This window comes from Pelophylax lessonae, assembly GCF_965119305.1.
Source record: "Pelophylax lessonae genome assembly, chromosome: 13".
In the NCBI taxonomy this organism is placed as follows: Eukaryota; Metazoa; Chordata; class Amphibia; order Anura; family Ranidae; genus Pelophylax; species Pelophylax lessonae.
The window spans coordinates 106,768,863-106,793,451 of record NC_138780.1 but is presented as its reverse complement, the minus strand read 5'-3'; the positions used below and the strand labels follow the sequence as shown (position 1 = coordinate 106,793,451).

The following is a 24,589-nucleotide window of genomic DNA, read 5'->3' as shown; positions in this document are numbered from 1 at the left end:
TCAAGAATTATATGGAGCTGCGTCTATCAATGAATGATAGAGAAATGTATATTTTGGGATTGTAATGTATATTTTCACTTTTTGTTTGTTGCTTTCAATTTTAAGTTATTCTTTCTCTAAGTAATTTTCAGTGAGTTTCTAACACCTTAGATATACCTGCTGTGTGTTTCAAGATTCTGTTGTAATAGAAAAGTAGCTAGGACTTCCAGCGAATTTTAATAATGTATGAGTCTCCAATGCTTATAGATACAGAGGTGAATGAGGGCTTGAATAAAGTGATTTTGCTGCACATTCAGAATATGTAAATAACTTAGTAGGCATTGTCTGGGCACAGGTTCACTTTAAGTGCATTTTTTACGTGGAGTAAACAGGCATGGTCCGAATAAGTGTGTGATATGCTAAAGTGCACATTTCCTGTATTTTTTATTATTTAAAACCCTTAATGTAACAATACAGTACAATACAATGGGAACATTTTTACATTGATGCAGAGCGAAACTACAGCAAAATGGTGGCTGCCACGACACGCCATGTGCTCCCCAGGACCCCGGGGGGGTCATTAGACAGTGACATCAGGGGGTCCTCAGGAAGGGCCCCCACCAGGATAAACCTCCCCCCTGCAGAACCGCCAGAGCGGCCGCAATACAGCCGCCCCCCCCCCCCCGAGGTAGGAAACTGCTTGTGGGGGGGGGGAAGCCTGAGGGGGGCCTGGTATCACCGAGAGGCCAGGGGAACCAGTGAGTCCGAAGTCCACCCCGAGACCGCCAGAGAAATAGGGGGGGACACTTACTCACCATACCAACGGCATCAGGTGGGCACCACTCCAAACAGACTACTTCTCCATTCGGGGTGGGGTGCTGATGGCCAGGGGGTACGCTGCGACTCAGTTTGGCCCAGGTCGTATGCATCCCAGCGAGGTGTTTCACTTGCAGGCCTTCCCCCATCCATCGGGTCTCTGTCGTGGCGAGATATGTTGAGTCCAAACTGAAGAAAAGACCGCTCCAGGTGAGGTGATATCAGGTGCTGGTCGGATCCGTAATCTAGAAACTTGTTAGATCAAAAAGAAAATGACTGCACTCCGAAATGGAAATCAAACAGGAGTGTATTTATTCCACATCAAAAATAGGCATCAAACTGCAAACTGAGACATAGGACAAAAGGTAGACGAGTTTCACGACTAAGAATGTCGCTTACTCATTACCAAGGTCGTGGCGAGGCCTAGTGCTGGACTATAACCTGCGCACGCACGCTGGCCGGGCTGGGAGACCTTAAGGATCTAGCCTATCCAGTCCGAAACCCAGCTGGCTGTTGCTTGTAGTTCTCTCAGGAACAAAACTAACTAAAAAGTAAAGTCTTACAAAAGGTTCCCAAAAAAAACAGCTAAGACCGAAGTCCCAGCAGAGAACTAGGCCCTACTCCTAAGCTAGGCAGAAACAAACTGAAGCCTATAGTAGAGTGTGTGGGTGTATGCCTGCAGGGACGACCCCATAGGCGTGGTAAAGATTTTTCCTGCCTAGTGTTTTACTCCTGTAGGGGGCTGCATAACCCAATGGTCAAGAATTATATGGAGCTGCGTCTATCAATGAATGATAGAGAAATGTATATTTTGGGATTGTAATGTATATTTTCACTTTTTGTTTGTTGCTTTCAATTTTAAGTTATTCTTTCTCTAAGTAATTTTCAGTGAGTTTCTAACACCTTAGATATACCTGCTGTGTGTTTCAAGATTCTGTTGTAATAGAAAAGTAGCTAGGACTTCCAGCGAATTTTAATAATGTATGAGTCTCCAATGCTTATAGATACAGAGGTGAATGAGGGCTTGAATAAAGTGATTTTGCTGCACATTCAGAATATGTAAATAACTTAGTAGGCATTGTCTGGGCACAGGTTCACTTTAAGTGCATTTTTTACGTGGAGTAAACAGGCATGGTCCGAATAAGTGTGTGATATGCTAAAGTGCACATTTCCTGTATTTTGCATAGAATATCAAAACATGCGTCTGAAACTGCAATTTCCTAAATTCTTCTGCTCATAACTAGATGTTTGAAGTGAAGATAGGCCACATTTTCTTCATTGCAGTCAATCACCCCCTTTAGGTGCTGAGGGTCATAACAAACAGTGTAGTGTAACATCTTACAGTAATTATCCTTAAACCTAGTACTGGAAAAATCTCCACATACCTTACATGAACCAGGAAGTGCCGGCACACAGTTTCAGCTGGCACTCTGACCAGGCCCTGGTATCCCACAATGCAATGTGGGAAGCTTGGGAGCCAATGCTGCACTTTGGAATGCTGGGAGAGTGGGGAGAATGCCAGGTGTGCACTATGACTCAGTTGTGCTTCTGCTTTGCAGTACTGGGGCCCAAAGCTTGAACACAATTACCTGTAGTTTTCATGTCATTTCTTGTGTAGGTTTCCTCATCACATTCCAAACTCATGCTGGTAGGTTTATTGGTTACTGTCTAAAACTGGCTCTTGAGGGCAGGGACTGATGTAAATGAATAGAATGTAAAGTGCTGTGTAAATTGATGGTGCAAAATAAATACCTATAATCATATTCTAGATTCAGGAGGTCCCAGTATGAAAGTTTTTTCATGAAGTATGTACTTTTTTTGCCTGTCAGACTCACTTTAAAGCAAACCTTTGAGCAAAGCCAGAGACTTAGTTTACCCACATTACCCCATATCCAGCAGTATATATTTACCATTCCTTCAGTCATGCGCCTCTCAGTTCAGAGCTAACAGCTGAAGGAAATACACAGTACTTCAAGATATAGAGGAGCATGCGACTCCCTATACATGAGAGTACAGGGCCAATCAGTAATGTCATAGGGGAGTCCATAGCTTTGTGTAAGCTACAGCTTCAGTGACATGTAGCCTTTACAAAGCTTTGCTTTCACTCCTGACAGCTGAATGTCTCACCTAAAGCAAGGTAAGTACTTGCATCTGTGGAAGTCTGTTTTACCTTACATTTCCGCAGTATAGAATCACTTGGGGGCTGCAAATCCAACAGCTAATTGTACATTTCTGATCAACATATTGTATGACTGAAAGGTTGAATGTGCCCACTGATAGATGAAGCTCTATTGAGTAAAACCGCTTAGCTTGTGCTGCGAGTGCAGAACGCTGTGGGAGACGCACTCTATTTCCTGTTGCAAGCCCCTGGTTTTTTGGATAGTTACTTTTCTAAAAAATTCTAAAAACAAAAAGCAGACACAGGTAAACAATTTTCACCTACACATTTATTAATGAATTCTGTGGATGCCTGACATTTTGTCCAATCACAATGTAAGAAACCATTAGTGGAAAGGTACAATGGAGATCCCCTCCACTCAATGGCAAAATACTACCTTTGGTCTAAAGTGGCTGCTTCATCACATTCATTCTATTGAACAGGAAATTAATAGTCCAGGGTGGCCAGCTTAACTAACATTACAAGCCAGGACAGTACACAAAAGGTATAGAAAAGCAGTGTCAGTGATCCTGCAGCAAAAAGAATACATGGCATATTGATACCTTAACAGAGATGAACCTTCAGAATGCAGTGTTAATAGCAAGAGACCTTACGTTATTTTAAGTGGACTATATATACGGGGACTATGGCAGTGTTTAATATCAAATATCTGTCGATTTTCCCTGGAATATAGAGGTCTGAAACAAGCCAGCAGAGACAGGTTCTTTGCAGGCATGTCAGGGGAGTTGTAAGAAAAAGGGCGTCAGAAGAGCATTGGTTTCCTCTTGGCTTTAACTGGAAGGGTGCAGACGGAAGGAAGGCCAATGAGTATGTCTCCAGATCATCTGCACAAGCAGAGGTGTTACAGATAATGCGTGAGCTTTGGGCTGTCGCACAGGGCAGAAGGGCAGATGGGAAGGAAGGTAAACAGATTGCCTGAGTGTTTGTATGAGAAGGCAGCTCTGTAACCTCGTACTGCAGTTCATCTAGAGTTCAACATTTAAGGCCTGCATGGAAATACTACACTGTTTCCTGGTTTCTATCTGTTTTACAGTCTCTGGTACTTTGGCTGCTCTCATCTTCCAGAGCCAGGCAGCTACTCAGAGTTACAATATCACTGGGAAACTCATGCTTCAATAGAATGCCACGGTCCCGGTTACTGTCCAGCTCCTCAATAAATCCATACCAGTAAATCACCAGGCCAGGCCCAAACCTGAAAGATAAAAACATATAAATTTACCATTAAATTCAAATATGGTAACCAGAAAACAATCATCTAGAACCATTTACAGATTGTGCCTGCTGCCTAGGGCAGAACAAGGAAAATAAAACCAGAAAGAGCTATTGATGGAAGCATAACGTCACCTTTCACACCAGTACTAGCATAGCATTGCACTACACAATCCAAAGCCTGCCCAGGAAAGAGATGGATTTATGTTTTCTAAGGATGTAGAATCTAGAGTCTAGTGTCAGCAGACTTTGGAGCTCTTTACCTCCCCTTTATACAATGATCTTGGATGCAAGTGTCTAAGGCCGGCCATGCACAGTTCGAATCTCTGCCGGTTCAGCAGGAACACGCCAAGATTTGAACCATTAATGGGCAAGCTGAATGTACCACGTTAATCGATCAATCAACTTGGGTACAACCAGGCTGCTGCTATAGCCGCTAGCGTTATTCACTTAAAGCAGAAAACATAAGTTTTCTCTAATAAGTGGCTCTTTTTTTTTTTTTTTTTGCAGCATCCTATAAAGCTATTCTTACATGCAGGGACTAGAGTTGTGTCTCCCTACATTGTATGCATCAATAGTGGCACTCCCCTGCTCCTCCCTCCTCCTCTTTTCAAGCTAACCGACTGCTGGAAAATCTACTGTACATTGTTACAAAATACATGCAATACAGACCCAAGGAGCTTTCCCAAGAAACGCCAAGCAGTAACATATGAAAACGTAAAAACCATACATTTATTATTCCAGAAGTATATAAAAGACAATAAAAAAAAACTTAAAATACATTTGTGTCATTGATTGGATGTTCCCATCATAAATTGCTTATCAAAAGATTAATAACAGAGAGCTGTAAATTAATGGACTACATCATTGGCATTCTCATTTTGAAAACTTTCTCTTGAATCTCTGTTCACTTCTTTAGGAGGCTAATATTAGTTGAAGAACTGTAAGAGAGTTTTTAACACAATTAGAGTTATTGTGTTAATAACCATTTTACTGTGTATTTCAAGTTTTTAATGTATTGTTTAACCACTTAAGCCCCGGAGGATTTGGCTGCTAAACGACCAGGGGGTATTTTGCGATTCGGCACTGCGTGACTTTAACGGACAATTGCGCGGTCGTGCGACGCTGTACCTAAATGAATTTGGCGTCCTTTTTTTCCCACAAACAGAGCTTTCTTTTGGCGGTATTTGATCACCTGTGCGATTTTTTGATCACGCGCTATAAACAAAAAAAGAGCGTAAATTTTGCAAAAATAGCAATATTTTTCCCTTTTTTTTTATATGAAATTCCCCCCCAAAAAAATGTAAAAATCAAAATTTTTTAACATTTTCAGCCAATTTGTTTTATGCTACCTATGTTTGGTAAAAAAAAATCGCAAAAAGCGTATTTTGATTGGTTTGCGCAAAAGTTATTGCGTTTACTAACTAAGGGAAAGATTTTTGTCATTTTTGTTGTTTTTTTTTTTAACGCGTAATGGCGGTGATCTGCAATTTTTTTTTGCGGTACTGCGACATTGCGGCGGACAGATCGGACCCTTGACTGACATTTTTGACACTTTTGGGGTTACCAGTGACATTTCTACAGTAATCAGTGCTATATATATGCACTGTTACTGTAAAAATACACTGGTAGTGAAGGGGTTAACTTTATTTGAGAGGGAGGGGCTGTGTGTGTCCCTAGGGGCGTGATTCTAACTGTGATTGGCTGTGGCTTCAGCTGTATGCAGAGTGATCAATGGATCTACATAGTAGATCCATATGATCATCTCTCATACAGAGGGGAGAATGACAGGCAGCTTGTTTACACAAGCTGCCTGACTTTCTCCCTCTCCCCCGCCGATCGCAGAGTGGCTGGCGGACATCGGGTCCGCCGGTCACACGCGCGGGGGGTCCGTGACCACGCGGGAGCGCGCCTCCGGTGGCGCGCGCTCGCTCCCTAGACCCTCACAAGCTAGTGGCGTAGCCCTACGTCACTTTGCCTGTGAGGGGCTGACCGCCGCCGTAGATAGTCGTGCGGCGGTCGGCAAGTAGTTAATACTTCTGGAATAAAAAATTTTTGGTTTTTACTTTTTCATAGGTTCATGCTTGGCATTTCTGGTGAAAGTCCCTTGGGCGCCATTTGTATGTAATTTGTTACCGTTTGGGATTAGGAAATGCCAGTGTCTACACATCAAACCATATAAAAAAATATCTAAAAATGTTTATATATACACACTACAATACTGGACACTTCAACTCCCTTCCTGCCCAGTCACACTTTGAATGCCAATTACTCAGTCGTGCAATACCGTAACCAAATTAAATTTGTATCATTTTTTGAGAGAGATAGAGTTTTCTTTTGACGTTATTTAATCACCATTGTTTTTTTATTGCTTTGCTACATAAACAAAAAAAAGTGCAGAATATTTTGAAAAAAAAAAAAACCCACAATGTTCTTCGTTTTTGTGATTTGCAAATAAATAACCTTTCTTCATAAATTTAGGACAAAATGTATTCTGCTGCTTTTTTTTGGTAAAAATAACCCAAATCAGTGTATACTATTTAGTCTGTGTAAAAGTTAGTCTACAAACTATAGGGGCCCTAAAAGGACAGTACAGATATCCCCCTAATGATCCCTTTTTGGAAAGTACACGCTCCAAGGTATTTAGAACGGGGGATGTTGAGTTTTTAGAAGTTGTATTTTTTTTCACAATTTTTTGGAAAATTAAAATAAATAAAATGCGTTTTTTTCATACATACTACAGCAGTACAGCATCATCATGACTGGTGTGGTGGTGATCAGGGATAAAGACTGACTTTACATATTAGGGCAGTACAGCATCATATGATTGGTGTGATGGTGATCAGGGATACTGATCATATGTGAAAAGAAAAAAAAAATTAACATTGTTCTAACAAAACACTGTACTACTCTGGGTAGGTGATCAGGACTGTTTTCAAAACTATGATCAACACTCTTAGAAGTATTGATTTTTATGAATAGCAGCCATTCATAGCCATTATGTACTATTGGGATAACTGTGATTGGCAACAGCTATCACATGGTGCCGTGTGCTGTGAATGGCCCTGTCTGCACCATGTGATCACTGTAACCAATCAAGGAGATAAGAACACTACACAATATAAGGCCATGAATGAAAGCCATTCATTGTGTACAACTGTCATTTGACCGCTGTTATTGGTCACAGTGATCAAATAATACTGAGGATGGCCGGGTACAACGATCAGTCATCCGCTGTGTCCACCGGTGACAGATCGAGCTGCCAGAGCACGCAGTAGGCACGACATTCTCCAGGAACCAGGGAGCTCCCACCAGCTATCATATTACTATAGCAGGTTAAAGTGATTGTATAGTCTGGTATTTTTTTGTTTTTTTAATAACAAACATGTTATACTTACCTCCCCTGTGCAGTTGTGTTTTTTACAGAGCAGCCCAGATCCTCCTCTTCTCGCGTCCCTCTTCGCTGCTCCTGGTCCCTCCCTCCTGTTGAGTGCCCCCACAACAAGCAGCTTGCTATGGGGGCACCCGAGCCGAGCTGCAGCTCTGTGTTTCCATTCAGACACGGAGCTGCTGTTCAGCTCTGCCTGCCCCTTCTCTCTTCTGACTGGCTAACTGACTTTGATTATTTGAAGCGGGAGCCAATGGCGCTGCAGCTGTGTCTCAGCCAATTAGGAGGGAGAGTTCCGGACAGCCGAGGGACTCGTGGGCATTACTGGATAGAGACGGGGCTCAGGTAAGCATTAGGGAGTGCTGGGGCGGCTGCTACACACGGAAGGCTTTTTATGCATTAAGATAAAAAACCTTCTGCCTTTAAAACTCCTTTAACCACCTCCCACCCGGGCCATTGTACATATACGGCCGGGTGGGAGTCTCGTCCTTCTGATCGGACGTTCCGGAACGTCCTTCAGAAGGAGAGAGATTGCGCCGCCGCGGGCACGCGCAGCGGCGCGATCTTGATGTGCCTGTGTCCCTAGGACACAGAGCAACAAGATGTGGCAGGAGGGCCCTGTGATTGGCCCTCCTGATCACATGACGGCTGTGTCCAATCACAGCCCTCATGTAATGTCAATACAGCCATTGCAACGGCTTCAATCTCTTCTCCTCCTGACAGATCCTGTCAGTGAGGAGAAGAGGAGAGGATCGGTGCTGCAGCTGGGGGGATCAGTGAGTATTTCTAATTACTCACTGATAACAGGGGGGGTCTGTGCTGGTAATCAGATGATTGATTACCAGTGCAGTCCTGGGGGGAGGGGGTGCCACTAGAGCCACCAGGGATGCCCACCCATGACCACCAGGGATGCCCACCATGGCCACCAGGGATGGCAAACAGGGCTCAGAGAGCCTGCCAGTGGTGCCCCCCTATCAGTACTGCCCACCAATGCCATCTATCAGTGGTGCCCACCAGTGCCCGTTATTGCCATCTATCAGTGCTGCCCACCAGTGCCCATTATTGCCCACCAGTGCTGCCTATCAGTGCCCATCAGTGCCACCTATCAGTGCCCATCAGTGCTGCCTATCAGTGCCCATCAGCGCTGCCTATCAGTGCCCACCAATGCTGCATATCAGTGCTATCTATCAGTGCCACATATCAGTGCCCATCAGTGCTGCATATCAGTGCTACCTATCAGTGCCCATCAGTGCTGCATATCAGTGCCACCCCATCAGTGTCTCCTCATCAGTGCCTGTCAGTGCGGCGTCATCAGTGCTCATCAGTGCAGGAAAAAACATATCTATTTACAAAATTTTATAACCTAAACAAAAAACTTTTTTTTTTTTTTCAAACTTTTCAGTCTTTTTTTATTTGTGCACCAAAAAAGAAAAAACCTGGCGGTGATCAAATACCACCAAAAGAAAGCTCTATTTGTGGGGAAAAAATTACATAAATTTGGTTTAGGTACAGTGTTGCATCACCGCGCAATTGTCATTCAAAATGCAACAGGGCTAAAAGCTGAAAATTGGTCTGGGAAGGAAGGAGGTTTAAGTGCCCAGTATTGAGGTAGTTAAATAACACCTGTGGGTATCATCCTTACCCCAGCTTGTGCCTGGACAGTAAAAAGGAGAGAAGCAAACAGATAACCACATCCTCCTTTCAGTATGTCCTTGTTAGCATATGAGCACTGCAGTAAAACAGATAGGCTCCTTGCATTGGTTCTCTTTTTCTTAGTTTCAGCGCTGCTATCCAGGGGAATGCAAGTGGCAGATTACAGGTTAAATTAAAGTAATTACACTGCTTGATTAAATTAATACTGAACTGCAATCATTTTTTAGTCTTTTTTTTTTATCATCCTGGAGATCAAGCTTTAGTTTGCCCAGAGCAAACTTGAAAAATTGAGATATTTTCATTGGAAACATTTACTAGTATACAAATCGCAGTATAACCCTAAGGCTCTAGATTGGTTCTGAATACTCATTCTCAATTAGTGAAACAGATTTCACAAGAACAATTTCTACACCAAATAGAAGGGTCAAAACTAGTTGCAGAAGTTTGCAGATTAGATGTCTCATTAAAAGGTATATAGGACAGCACAGGAAAAGTCAAATTCTTGGTTTATTGATGCAGCAATGTAAGCAGTAAACATTCCAGTTTCTCCTGGTAGGTCCTTTGGAAAAATGTTTCAGCATGTTATACCTCTACAGAGAAATATTAGTGCAAAAAGAGAAGCAAACCATCACACCGCCATGTAATTTCAGCTATACGTCTGTGCTGTTTTTTTTTTTTTTAAACAAATACACAAGATATACATATCAATACCGTTCTTATTTTTTTACACTCAGACTTGGCTGCCTGCCTCTGTATCCATTCCTCCTACTTTAGATGGAGAGATCCCTCGGGCAGTGTCAGGAAACAGCCCCCTGAACTATTTGGCCCATGAGGAAGTTCAGACCTTCAGCCTCAGGTTCATAAACAAGTAATCACCATCAATCAGAGAGCCGCTACACATCAACCTCACCTCACTTATACAAACATGCATGGGGGCTGCTATGACTGGCCCCTCTCCCCTACTGAGAGCACTTATACAACAGACTACACTGGTCATCTCTGGGGCTCCGCCACTAAAGGCTTCATTTACATCATTATTTTTAAAATGGGCTATAAATTAGGTCTTATGGACCTTTATTTTTTTTTCTTGTCAAATTTGTTTTATTGAGTTTTAACATGTTCTACAAGGAGGTTTAGATGCAACAATAAGAAAGTAACATCATAAAGCATGGGTATAAAGATCATTATATTAAATTGTATCTGGAATTAATACCATGTAGTTCAAAAATAGGTATAGCAAATAAGAAAATTCGTCCTTGACAATATCTAGAAAGGATTAAAATCTAGTATATCCTAACTGACTAAGATGTGAAGCTTAATAAAACACAACAATATAATGTTACAAGTATAGAAACATAGGTATAAATGTTGCTACCTGAACCACATGGGAAGAGTAAAAGAAGGGAAAAAGAGGAACAAGAAAAGTAAGGAGAATAGGGAAAAAAAAGGATAGGGATAAAGTTAAAGATAATCCCTAGGGTAATGTGCGACCTTAAGCATTTAATATACATACAAGTAGCTCGAATGTAAAAATACGTTACCAGGACATCAATGAAGATTCAAAGTTGGAGGGTAAATAGTGTGTGACCCAAGGGCGCCAAGTTTTCTCAAAGTTGCAAATTTTGAAATGAGTGATGGCTTATATTTTGGCATGGATCATAGCTTGGTTAACTATGTTTGGCTTCAGCCATTATCAGCATTGGGGATTTCCAGGCTTTGCAGAAGGAGTTTAAAATGGGATCGGGTGAGATTAGCCGGTCTTAAATTTAGAAGTGCTACGGAGGGGTCAGGAGGGATGGGCTCTTCAAACAATGTAGAAAGCATATGGAATATTCCCTTCCAAAATTTTTTAATTACCGGGCAATCCCACCAAATATGTGAATATGACCCAAGGGCAGTACAACCTCGGAAGCAAGATGCAGGGTAATGGGGTAAATTTTGCAATCCTGGCAGGGACCAAATACCATTGTGTGAGTACTTTAGAACTTGTTTCCAATGCAACTGTATTTAGCGAGGATGATTTTGTTGCATCCCATATTTCATTCCAATTATTGGTTCTAGCTTAAGCCTGAAGTCAGACTTCCATTTAGCTACATAGATAGGGGGTTCAGCATTAGGTTTGGCAATAAGTTGGACATAGAGAGTCGAATCCAGTCCTTTTGTGTGGGGATCACATTTATTTTTTTTCTCTTCTTAAAGGTGTATGAGAAAGACTTTTAAGGCCTGTACACAGGATAAGAAAATCGGAAGGGAAATTTCGTCCAGCGAACGGTCTGCCGATTTTCAGATTGTTAGTATAGTGCTTTCGAAAGCCGATTACGGATTTTCGGATGACAAAAACTGGATGCGCAGGCTATAAAATTTTTATCGTATGTCAACACAACGTCCGATTTTCGCTTAATTAGTACAGTTTTCGGCTAAAAAAAATCTTAAGAGCAAGACTAGACATGCTCAGAAATGAAGGAACACATCCAAAACAATCAAACACATGACATCACTTCTGAAGTAGAATTCTGTCGTATGGGAATTTTCGTATAAAAGTAACCTCTTCACTTTCGACATGAGACTAGCATGCAACAAAAAACAGACGACAGATCATTCGATAATCTGATCGTGTGTACGAATCTTTACAGTGTCTGGCACAGACGGAAAAGTTTGAATGCTTCTGTGTGTAAAATTGTCCAAACTATACACTGAGACAGAATCAAAAAGGAGGAGAAAAAAAACAAACCCACAGCAAACAATCTGATATCGACAAAATATTAAAGCTGAAAACATAAAGAAAGGGTCAGCGCTAAAGAAAAAAAAAAATGGGCAGCTTGCAAAAGGTAAATATACAGTACCTAAACAAACCAACAAAGAAATGAACGCAGTGTTTCCTTAAATCTAGATTACAAGCTTAAAGCATGTGCCATCAACACACTATTCATAATGTGTAAAAAGAATCCACAATATTCAAATATGATTAATAAAAAAATCAGTCAGTGTAAATAAAGTCCAATGCAAGAGAGTCCAAAATATGATAAATATCACTTCATAGAGTCTGGTGAAGGACACTTTCGGTAAAATTTATCACATATTTTGGACTCTCTTGCATTGGACTTTATTTACACTGATTTAATATTTTTTTGTTCTCATATTTGAATATCGTGGATGCTTTTTGCACATTATGAATAGTGTGTTGCATTAAAAGATTAAATCCTATTGGTTGCTTTGGGCAAATTCTTTTTGTCTAACTGAATAGGTCAGGTAGCTTTAACCACTTCAGCTCCGGAAGGTTTTACCCTTTAATGACCAGGCCAGTTTTTGCGATACGGCACTGCGTTATTTTAACTGACAGTTGCATGGTTGTGTGACGTTGTACCCAAATAAAATTGATGTCCTTTTTTTCCCCACATATAGAGTTTTCTTTTGGTGGTATTTGATTTTTGCAGGTTTTTATTTTTTTCGCTATAAACACAAAAAAAGTAACAATTTTGAAAAAAAAAATATTTTTGACTTTCTGCTATAAAACATAGTAAAAAAAAAAAATCTATTTTTTTCATCATTTTAGGCCAATCTATATTCTGCTACATATTTTTGGTAAGAAAATCTCAATAAGTGTATATTGATTGGTTTGCACAAAAGTTATAACATCTACAAACTATGGGATATTTTTATTTTACTTTTATTTTATTTTTTTACTAGTAAAGGCGGCGATCAGCGTTTTTTTAGCAGAACTGCGTCATTGCGTTAGTCAGATCGGACACCTGACACTTTTGATGGAACCAGTGACATTACTAGAGTAATCAATACTAAAACTATGCACTGTTACTGTACTAATTACACTGGCAGGGAAGGGCTTAACACCATAGGTGATCAAAGGGTTAAGTGTGTCGCTAGGGGGTGCTTACTGTGTGGGGGATGGACTCACTAGATCAGTGATCGCGAACCTTGGCACCCCAGATGTTTTGGAACTACATTTCCCATGATGCCCAACTACACTGCAGAAAGCATGAGCATCATGGGAAATGTAGTACCAAAACATCTGGGGTGCCAAGGTTCGCCATCACTGCACTAGATGAACATAGAGATCTGTGTTCCTAAATAGCAGGAACAGAAGGTCCCTGTGTCCATCCCTGGTGGAACGGCGGTCTCTCTAGGAAGGGAGTGCGGGTGCCTGGCGGAGACCCGCTGATTTGCTCCCCCTGTAGCCAATCAGCGCACATGCGCACCCCGCTGGCTATTGTGCGAAATGACGTACAGGTACGTCATTTTGCACATTAGAGTGGTTAAAGTGACTTTGTCATGAAAGACATCTGCCATTGTAGGCTTCTGTTTTAATATGCTAGATGCCTGGCTGTGTCTGGCTCTGGTATGTTTCAGTCACAGCCTGGAAACAAGCATATGGTGGGCAGCAAAGTGGCTCAGTGGTTAACACTCCTGCCTTGCAACACTGGGGCTCTCGGTTCGAATCCTGGCAAGGAAACATTTTAATCTTTGTTGGGCAGTGTGTACATCTTGTTTACAACTGATAACGAGATCTGTCAGCACAGTACAGGCAAGGTTAATTATGATTAACATAACTCCCCCTCCTTAATATTGGACCTACCTTTCTTTTCCCCTTCTAAGCGTGTAAAAAGCAAGTAAAAATATAAGCAACAGCTTGTAAATATCTTTTTAAGAAATGCAAGAAGAATGAAAAACATGTAATGCATTTAAAGTAAGTGTTTTCCCAATTTGGCTGCAAAAGTGAAAATACACTTCACCAACCAAAAGCAATGAATGGAGGCAGGAGGGAAAAGAAAGCTCTTGACTGATAAGCAAGATCAATATTTGCATAATAAAGTGTCCTAGGTTTTAGCAACCCCAGGTTCCAAATTACAAACAGGCACTGCAAGATGTCTCTTTTTCAAAGATATGAACTGTGCACTATTTTCTCCCTTTAGAAATAGTAATTTACTAAAATTCTTATCACGTTTTTAAAATTACTGCAACCTGATGAACCAACAAGTCAGAAATCAAAAAGGAAAAACTGTCCTTTTCCCATAAGAACACCTCCTTCATGTTTTGATGTCGTTGATCTGTTGTGCCTTTTTCTGGTGATATCCAGCTTGTATTTTTTTTTTTTATTTCTGAACAGGTGAAATTAGTTTTATAAGGGATTTCTTTCCTTTCCTTCAATGGAGAGAATGAAGGGAAACTGGAAAGAACAATTTTCTGTAAGCAGCTTGTATTTTCTGCCAATTTCAGCACCTTTTCACCTCTGGCCTTCTTTTTATGCGACATGCTTGTTCCCTGCCATTTTTGCAGGTATCATGTTGCATTCAATAATTTTCACTTCATGGCTTTATAAATTATGTTAAAAGTTATTTGACAAGTGAAGGGGAAAATATTTGAACATCAGGACGTTAAAGTAAAATCCCAACAAGAAACTAAACAGTTGAAACATATATCTAAGAACTGTTTTACCTGTGAAATGATTTTTAATTCTGTTCAACCAGTCTTATGATCCAGACTCCTGTGCCAAACAGCCAGGCCCTTAACACCTCCAATACAGAATTGACAAACCCTTGCTTCTGCTGATTGGATTGTGAAAGAGCAGCAGTACATTGATGAGGTTATCCCTAAGCTCACTCTTCTGTTGGCAACCATGCAACACATCAAATCTGATTGACCACAGGGCTGACCAACCCTTGTTCTGAATGCTGCTTTGCTGGGGGTTAAAGGAGACTGACATCAGGTCAGATTTAACTTACACTAGTTACATTTGAAAATAAATTGATTTTTTAAAAATATACACTATATTACCAAAAATATTGGGACGCCTGCCTTTACACGCACATGAACTTTAATGGCATATCAATCTTAGTCCGTAGGGTTCAATATTGAGTTGGCCCACCCTTTGCAGCTATAACTCTTCTCAGAAGGCTGTCCACAAGGTTTAGGAGTGTGTCTATGGGAATGTTTGACCATTCTTTCACAAGCACATTTGTGAGGTCAGGCACTAATGTTGGACAGAAGGCCTGGCTTGCAGTCTGCACTCAAATTCATCCCAAAGGTGTTCTATTGAGTTGAGGCCAGTCCAGTTCCTCCACCCCAAACTCACTCATCCATGTTTCTATGGACCTTCCTTTGTGCACTGGTCCAAATCATTTGGTGGAGGGGGGGTTATGGTGTGTTGTTTTTCAGGGGTTGGACTTGGCTCTTTAGTTCCAGTCAAGGGAACTCTTTAGGCATCAACCAACATACCAAGACATTTTGGACAATTTCATGCTCTCCTCTTTGTGGGAACAGTTTGGGGATGGCCCCTTCCTGTTCCAACATGACTGTGCACCAGTGCACAAAGCAAGGTCCATCAAGACATGGATGAGTGAGTTTGGGTTGGCCTGCACAGAATCCTGACCTCAACCCGATAGAACACCTTTGGGATGAATTAGAGCACAGACTGCGAGAGCCAGGCCTTCTCGTCCAACATCAGTGTCTGACCTCACAAATGCACTTCTGGAAGAATGGTCAAACATTCCCATAGACACATTCCTAAACCTTGTGGACAGCCATCCCGGAAGAGTTGAAGCTTTTATAGCTGCAAAGGGTGGACCAACCCAATATTGAACCCTACGGACTAAGATTGGGATGCCAGTTCATGTGCGTGTAAAGGCAGGTGTCCCAATACTTTTGATAAAATTGTGTAAATGCATTAGTTTCAATTTTGTACATTCCTGAAGTTTAGATTTAAAGGAAATCTGTACTGAGAGAATGTGGAGACTGCCACTGCTGAACTCTTAAAAAAATAAAAATAAAGAAAATAAAAAATAGTTGCTGGGCTATCATGCTGACCCAATGTCTACAGCACCTTCTGCATTGCTGACCTGCAACAAATACACATATCAGGAGTGGATTTCCTTCAGACTGTCTAATCTGCATGTTTGTTCCTTGTCAGTGACTTAAGGTATTATATCCAGAGACTAATATTTTTAAAAGAAGGTTGACAAAGGTAAGCCCCGCAGTTCCCTTAGTGAAGGTTTATTTTTAATGATTTTATTATATATGAGCCCCATATGTATTTTTTTTCAGTGCACAGAAGAAAGTCAAAGCAGACCCCTGGCTGGTTGCTATGGTTATTACAGACACTTTTCTTTCCTGTAATTTTAAGCCTATTTTTATAGCTTTTTTTCACCTTTGACTTTTAAATATTTAATGAAGGAGATAAACCTGCGTAACAAAAAAAAAAAATATATATATATATACGTACGCTGCCTTCACAGAGTTATAAAAATATAATTGTAACCACTTCTATATTTCATCATATTGTTCTCTCTTACTGGCTTCTGCCTATTTATTAACTTTTTCCAAACTTACCCCCCCTCCCTCTGTTCAATAGAAAATCTAAGCTGATTTACAGCAGCTTTGTGCTTTTTCCCTATTACTAGGAACAAAGTAGTAGGATCCCACAATACATCTATAAGATTTTTCCCTGAAATTTATTTCAGAGTTGACATAGGTATATTTTCCTACTTTGATGAATGCATATATCTATACAGATAATTCTATATTTACCATGAAAATTCTCTTTAGGGATAATTCCGATTATGCTGGAAATAATGGTTGAGACAGGATGCATGGTGTCAGTGAGCGGTGACGAAAGGACGCAGTGCTATAAGATTACTCAGCATTCACAAACGTCTCTTTTTTTTTTTTTTTTAGGATCTCTGCAGCTGGTCTTTAAAGCCAGACTCAACTCTGGAAGCTTTGTCGCTAAAAGTCATCCCCCAGCTTAGGCTGAGCACAGGGTTCACCAGGTGATTTATGAGGGTCCGCTGGGAGATCCTGCCAAAAAAAACACTGAGGGGGAAGATGCCTGTTACAATGTGAACTGTTGAGTTCACTGCAATGTCATGTAACAGTTTATATGTGGATTTATGGTGGGGCTTTCAACAGCAAGGAAGTTAAATTTCATAGAAATAGTCTGCCTTTTTACACTACAAGTAAAACCACCTAAACATGGGCGACCCGAAGGTTAACCTAATTCTTGCCTGTCAATCCAAAGCCATTAGAAGCCGCTTCCTTTTAAAGTAAAACTGTCAAAAACATGGGCAATTCAAACTGAGCACATGATGAGAAAATATAGACGAGGTCCCTGCATGCTAAAAAAATCAGTGCATCTGCGTTGTAGTCTGGACTTCCCTGTAAAAATTCATGCTTGGCACCATCGCCTTCTGCCACCATATTGGTTCTTGGCACAATAAATGGCTTCACAGACCAATAGGAAAGCTTGAGAGAGATGCTGGTCCTAGTATGACTTTAAAAAGAAAGTCTACATTACATAAGTTCAGCTGCCTATATACAGTGGGGATCGTAAGTTTGGGCACCCCAGGTAAAAAATTGTATTAATGTGCATAAGGAAGCCAAGGAAAGATGGAAAAATCTCCAAAAGACATCAAATTACAGATTAGACATTCTTATAATATGTCAACAAAAGTTAGATTTTATTTCTATCATTTACACTTTCAAAATAACAGAAAACAAAAAAATGGTGTGTACAAAAGTTTGGGCACCCTCCAGAGTTAATATCTTATACTGCCCCCTTCGGCAAGTATCACAGCTTGTAAATGCTTTTTGTAGCCAGCCAAGAGTCTTTCAATTCTTGTTTGAAGTATCTTTGCCCATTCTTCCTTACAAAAGTCTTCCAGTTCTTTGAGATTTCTGGGCTGTCTGTCACGCACTGCTCTTTTAAGGTCTATCCATAGATTTCCAATTATGTCAGTTTACACCTCTTGATGTAATCCCCCGTGGATTTCGAGGTGTGTTTAGGATCATTATCCATTTGTAGAAGCCATCCTCTCTTTAACTTCAGCTTTTTCACAGATGGCATCAAGCTACCATCCAAAATCTGCTGAAATTTTATTGAATCCATTTTTCCTTATACTCGTGAGATGTTCCCTGTGCCACTGGCTGCAATACAACCCCAAAGCATGATTGATCCACCCCCATGCTTAACAGTTGGACAGATGTTCTTTTCATTTAATTCTGTGCCCCTTCTTCTCCAAATGTACCTTTGCTCATTCCGGCCAAAAAGTTCAATTCTAACATCATTGGTCCACAGAACTTGTTTCCAAAATGCATCAGGCTTGTCTATATGTTCATTTGCAAAGTTCAAACGCTGATTTTTGTGTTGAGGACGTAGAAGAGGTTTCCTTCTGATGACTCTTCCATGAAGACCTTTTTTTGTACAAGTACAGTATCTCTTTATAGTGGAATAGTGTACAACAACTCCAGTGTCTGCCAGATCTTTCTGGAGGGATCGTGCAGTCAAACGTGGGTTTTGAATTGTTTTTCTCTCAATCCTGCGAGCTGTTCTGTCTATTTTTCTTGGTCTTCCAGATCTTGCTTTAACTTCCACTGTTCCCGATGACTGCCATTTCTTAATTACATTCCGAACAGAGGATATTGACATCTGAAAACGCTTTGCTATCTTCTTATAGCCTTCTCCAGCTTTGTGAGCGTCAACTATTTTCAGTTTCAGGTTTATAGACAACTGCTTAGAAGATCCCATGGTGCTGATTGTTGGGGCAAGGTCAGTTGAGTCTGTGCATTTAAAACCTTTGAGATTGACATCACCTGGTCTTCCCAGACGATTATCAAGAACAATCCATGACACTGGCAGGTCTCAGCCTTGCAAAGGGGGCAGTGCATGCTATAAATTCTGCAGGGTGCCCAAACTTTTGCAGACGCCATTTTTTTGTTTTCTGTAATTTTGAAAGTGTCAATGATGGAAATAAAATCTAACTTTTGTTGCCATATTATAAGAATGTCTAATCTGTAATTTGATGCCTTTTGGAGATTTTTCCATCTTTCCTTGGCTTCTTTATGCACATTAATACAAATTTTTACCTGGGGTGCCCAAACTTTCGATCCCCACTGTATGCTGTATTTAAAGAAAAAGGTGGTTCAACAAAATACTGACACAAGGGGGTGATTCTGTTTTTTTTTTTTCTGACATGTTGGTGTTATATCTTTCACTTGGATGTTATAGGTTGCACTGAGTAAATATAGCTGGATAAAACAAAAACGGTGTCTGTCTTCATTTCAGGCTGCAAAGCATTAAAATATGAGGATTTTAAAGGGGGGGGGGTAGTTCTTTTCCATACTCGCCTGACCTAAATCCAATAGAACACCTCTGGGACATTGTTTCGATCCATCCGACGCTGCCAGGTTGAACCTCAGTCTGTTCAGGAGCTCATTGATGCCCTGGTCCGGATCTGGGAAAAAATACCTGAGAAAACCATCCGTCGTCTCATTAGGAGCGTGCCCCGACATTGTCAGGCATGCATACAAGCATGTGGGGGACCATACAAACTACCGAGTACCATTTTGAGTTGCTGCAATGACATTTCAGCAAAATGGACCATCCTGCTGCATAATTTTTTCACTTTGATTTTCAAGATGTCTTTGAATTCAGCCCTCTGTAGGTTGATAACTTTCATTTCCATCAAACGATGCAGCATTCTTTTGTTCCTAACACATTACCCAGTCCATATCAGTATAGATATCCAGCATATTTTTCCCCATTGAGATCTGATGTGTTTTCAAAGTGTTCCTTTAATTTTTTTGAGCAGTGTATATAAAACTATAACCTGTAGATAGCTGTATGGGTCATTTTCTACAAATGACATTACAAAACAAAGGTTACAAAGCAGCAGAAGCGGTTATGGTGCTCTCTGAATGTATACTGAATATTTTCCTTACCTCCTAGGATAGAAGGCTTTATTTTTCTGGTGATTACATCACACATGGCATGTTTACAAGATATAGATCAAGGAACTGATATAAGTGATTTACCATTATCACAGTCTCAAAAAAATAAATAAATAGATCTACGCTTAAGTACTTAAAAGTGACTAGAAGGAAATATGCAGACTGCCTAATTTTATTACTATTTTGTATGTCACTTCTTGTGAAGTCTTAAGTAGTTTTGTGAGGATTTTGTGAATACTGCTATAGAGTATAGAATAAAATCAAACCCTTTGCTTTCCAACTTTCCTCATCACAACACTTTGTTATAGCCAAGCCCTACTAAAAGCAATGCACATCTCATACATAAGCATTTTGCCAATGCTCTTAAAAAAGAAAAAGCAAATTTACTAAATAGCCAAAGGTTTGTGGACACCAGATCATCACAGCTATAGTATATGAGCCTTTTCTACATTTTTTTCCAAAATCATGGCCATTGATTTGGAGTTGCCCTCTTGCTTTTTAGCTATAACAATCTCTACTCTTCTGTGAAGGCTTTCCATAAGCTTTTGGAGTGTGTCCATCGGAATTTTCACCCATTTAGCCAACAGAGCATTTGTGAAGTGGGGTACTGATGCTGAAAGAGACCAGGCAACAAGGTTGGAAGTGCAAAATTGTGAAAAAAGGTCTTTGTATGCTGTAGCATCGGCAGTGCCCTGCACTGTAAAATTACCTAAACGCAATAATTTGGAGGGGTGTGCATATACCTTGCCCTTTAGTCAATCTTCCTGTATACTGGGAACCCAGCAGTACTCATCTGACAGACTATGAGGTGCATCCAATGTAATTTAATTTTAATCCCAGAAATAATAAGTCCTTCTGACTATGAATACAAACAATTTCCCTTACATGGAAACCTTTTTTCCGAAAAAAAACAGGTTGCCACTGGTGACCTCCTTTCTCTCCAAATTCTAGTTTGGTTGGCTGTTCTGCTGATCTAAAGCCATTAATACTGGGTCTCTGACCTGACAAGCAAGCAACTAGTGGATTCAAAGTAAAACATATTAAATTAGCTTTAAAACGAAAACTTTTTTAATGTGGTTATGCTGTACAGTGAGAGCTGGATAGAGCTGCATGCCAGTTCTCTGACAAGGTACAACTGTAAGAATGATGTCGTTCTGCCCGGATAGCTCTTATGCCAGCTCACTAAAGGGATTGTATTGTTCTATGATTTATCAATGCCAAGCTACAAAACTGAAATGGAAAGTCACAATGACTAATCATATACAAAAGGACCGATTTGGAGTATTTCATGGTGGGTGCATAATTAATTAAAATGCAGGAGATTGGTTTTGACCAAATATTGAAAGTCACAACTACTTGAGCAGTGCTCGTTTCCTCCTCCTTTTAAAAAATCTGTATCAACGACTATTTAAGTATGATGATTAGAACTCTATACTCTTTGGTTTTACACATATCAAAAATATATATTGACTTGCAAATGTGTATCAGAAACAGCCCCTGAAGTAAATTAAGGATAGCACATCTGCCTGTCACTTCACAATGGACGATGTACTTGTAGGTAATTATGGTCTGATGGGATGGTCTATGCAAGACAATGAAAATGGGATTGTTTCTTTGTGCTAATTTTAATCAAAGGGATGGGGAGTCAAGATTGATACCATGTTTTAGGCCCATTCTGCCTTAAGGCCCGCATATACAGTATCTCACAAAAGTGAGTACACCCCTCACATTTTTGTAAATATATTATATCTTTTCATGTGATAACACTGAAGAAATTACACTTTGCTACAATGTAAAGTAGTGAGTGTACAGCTTGTATAACAGTGGACATTTTGCTGTCACCTCAAAATAACTCCACACACAGCCATTCATGTCTAAATCGCTGGCAACAAAAGTGAACATGTACAAATTGGGCCCAACTAGCAATTTTCTGGTCACTGTAAGTTCAACATGGCACCTCATGGCAAACAACTCTCTGAGGATCTGAAAAAAAAAAGAATTGTTGCTCTACATAAAGATGGCCTAGGCTATAGGCAGATTGTCAAGACCTTGAACACGAGCTGCAGCATGGTGGCCTAGACCATACAATGGTTTAACAGGACAGGTTCCACTCAGAACAGGCCTGTCCATGGTCGACCAAAGAAGTCGAGTGCATGTGCTCAGCGTCATATACAGAGGTTGTCTTTGGGAAATAGACGTACAAGTGCTGCCAGCATTGCTAAAGAGGTTGAAGGAGTGGGGGGTCAGCCTGTGACTGCTCAGACCATATGCTACACATCGCATCAAATTGGTCTGCATGGCTGTCATTCCAGAAGGAAGCCTCTTCTAAAGATGATGCACAAGAAAGCCTGCAAACAGTTCGCTGAAGACAAGCAGACTAAGGACATGGATTACTGGAACCATGTCCTGTGGTCTGATGAGACCAAGATAAACTCATTTGGTTCAGATGGTGTCAAGCATGTGTGGCGGCAACCAGGTGAGGAGTACAAAGACAAGCGTGTCTTACCTACAGTCAAGCATGGTGGTGGGAGTGTCAAGGTCTGGGGCTGCCAGCACTGGGGAGCTACAGTTCATTGAGGGAACCATGAATGCCAACTTGTACTGAAGCAGAGCATGATCCCCTCCCTTCAGACACTGGGCCGCAGGGCAGAATTCCAACATAACTACCCCAAACACACCACCAAGATGACCACTGCCTTGCTAAAGAAGCTGAGAGTAAAAGTGATGGACTGGCCAAGCATCTGTGGGGCATACTCAAACGCAAAGGTGGAGGAGCGCAAGGTCTCTAACATCCACCAGCTCCGTGACGTCATCATCGAGGAGTGGAAGAGGACTCAAGTGGCAACCTGTAAAGCTCTGGTGAACTCCATGCCCAAAAGGCTTGAGGCAGTATTGGAAAATAATGGTGGTCACACAAAATATTGACACTTTTGGGTGTGGAGTTATTTTGAGGGGACAGCAAACGGACACTGTTATACAAGCTATACACTCACTACTTTACATTATAGCATGAAAATATGTAAATAAAAGATATAATAAAATATTTGCAAAAATGTGAGGGGTGTACTCACTTTTGTGAGATACTGTATGATCTGAAAATCAGGCGAAAAATACAGATTTGAGCTTTCAAGAGTCGGTCACAACAGTTCATTCGATATTATCCGATCGGACAAGCATGAAAGTTTTTATTGTATGATACCAGATTGTAAGATTTTGGTTTGAAAATTAAATACAAATACACTACAATACATGACATCACTTTCGATTTTTTATTCGTCGTACGCAAATTTTCGTAACTTTAGTAAACTCTTAATGTTTGATATGCGACTAGCATGCAACAAAACCAGCTTTAGGCTAGGTTCACATCTAAGCATTTACTACGTACCACATTTGAATGGGCTGCTGTACCTGTGGGGAATGTAGGAAAAATGTCCCTGCCCCTTTTCAAAACCACAGCCACATGGAAACCACAAGGTGCTTTTGTATCATATTACTATTATTATTATATAGGATTTATATAGCGCCAATAGTTTAGGCGGCGCTTTACAACTTGAGGTTAGACAGTACAAATACAATACACTTTAATACAGTAGGAATCAGAGGGCCCTGCTCGTTCGAGCTTACAATCTAAGAGGGAGGGTCAAGTGATACAAGAGGTAATAACTGTGGGGGATGGGCTGATGGAGAAAAAAGTACAGTAGTTAGGTGGATGCCAGATAGGTTTCTCTGAAGAGATGTGTTTTCAGAGATCGTCTAAAAGTAGACAAAGTAGGAGATAGTCGAAAAGGTGGGGGTAGAGCATTCCAGAGGATGGGAGAAACTCGGGAGAAGTCCTGGAGGCAAGCATGGGAAGTGGTTACAAGGGAGCTAGAGAGCAGGAGGTCCTGGGAGGTTGGTATTTTGAGACCAAAATAGTGATGTAGCTGGGCACCAAGTTATGGATGGCTTTGTAAGTTATGGTTAGCAACTTGAATTTAATTTGTTGGTTGAGTGGCAGCCAATAAAGGTATTGGCAAAGAGGGGTAGCAGACACAGAGCGGTTTGCAAGGTGGATGAGCCTGGCCGCAGTGTTCATGATGGACTGAAGGGGGATAGCCTTTTTAAAGGTAAGCCAATGAGAAGGGAGTTGCAGTAGTCGATACGCGAGATAACCAGCAAGTGGATTAGAAGCTTTGTGGTATCATTGATTAGGAAGGGACGTATCTTGGAGATGTTGCGGATGTTGAGGCGGCAAGCTTTGGACAGTGACTGGATGTGTGGCCGAAAGGATAGTTCAGAGTCCAGGATTATACCTAGGACCTTGGCATGGGTTGACGGGCTGATAGTTGTGCCGTTGATGTTGACAGAGAAATCAGCAGAAGAGGAATGTGGGGAAGGAAATATCATGGGCTCGGTTTTGGATAGGTTGAGTTTGAGGAAGTGATGTGACATCCAGGCTGATATGTCTGTTAGTAAGCTGGTGATGTGCGAGGAGACTGATGGAGTGAGCTGAGGGATGGAGAGATAGATTTGGGTGTCATCAGCATAGAGATGATACTGAAAGCCATGGGAGGCAATTAGCTGACCCAGGGAGGAGGTGTAGATTGAGAAGTGGCCCAAGAACAGAACCTTGGGGGACCCCGACAGAA

General features: G+C 40.9%; 1 protein-coding gene across 2 annotated transcripts in view; it reads right to left on the bottom strand.

Annotated features, from left to right (window-relative positions):
* Nucleotides 1-3,609: 3,609 nt before the first annotated feature.
* CDIN1 (CDAN1 interacting nuclease 1) overlaps nt 3,610-24,589 on the bottom strand; it is a 685,937-nt gene continuing 664,957 nt past the window's right edge. For both annotated transcript variants that reach the window (XM_082275090.1, XM_082275091.1), the window contains one exon: nt 3,610-4,166. In XM_082275090.1, the coding sequence (XP_082131216.1) occupies nt 3,974-4,166 (193 nt within the window). In that variant the 3' untranslated portion in view covers nt 3,610-3,973. The remainder of the gene's footprint in view (nt 4,167-24,589) is intronic.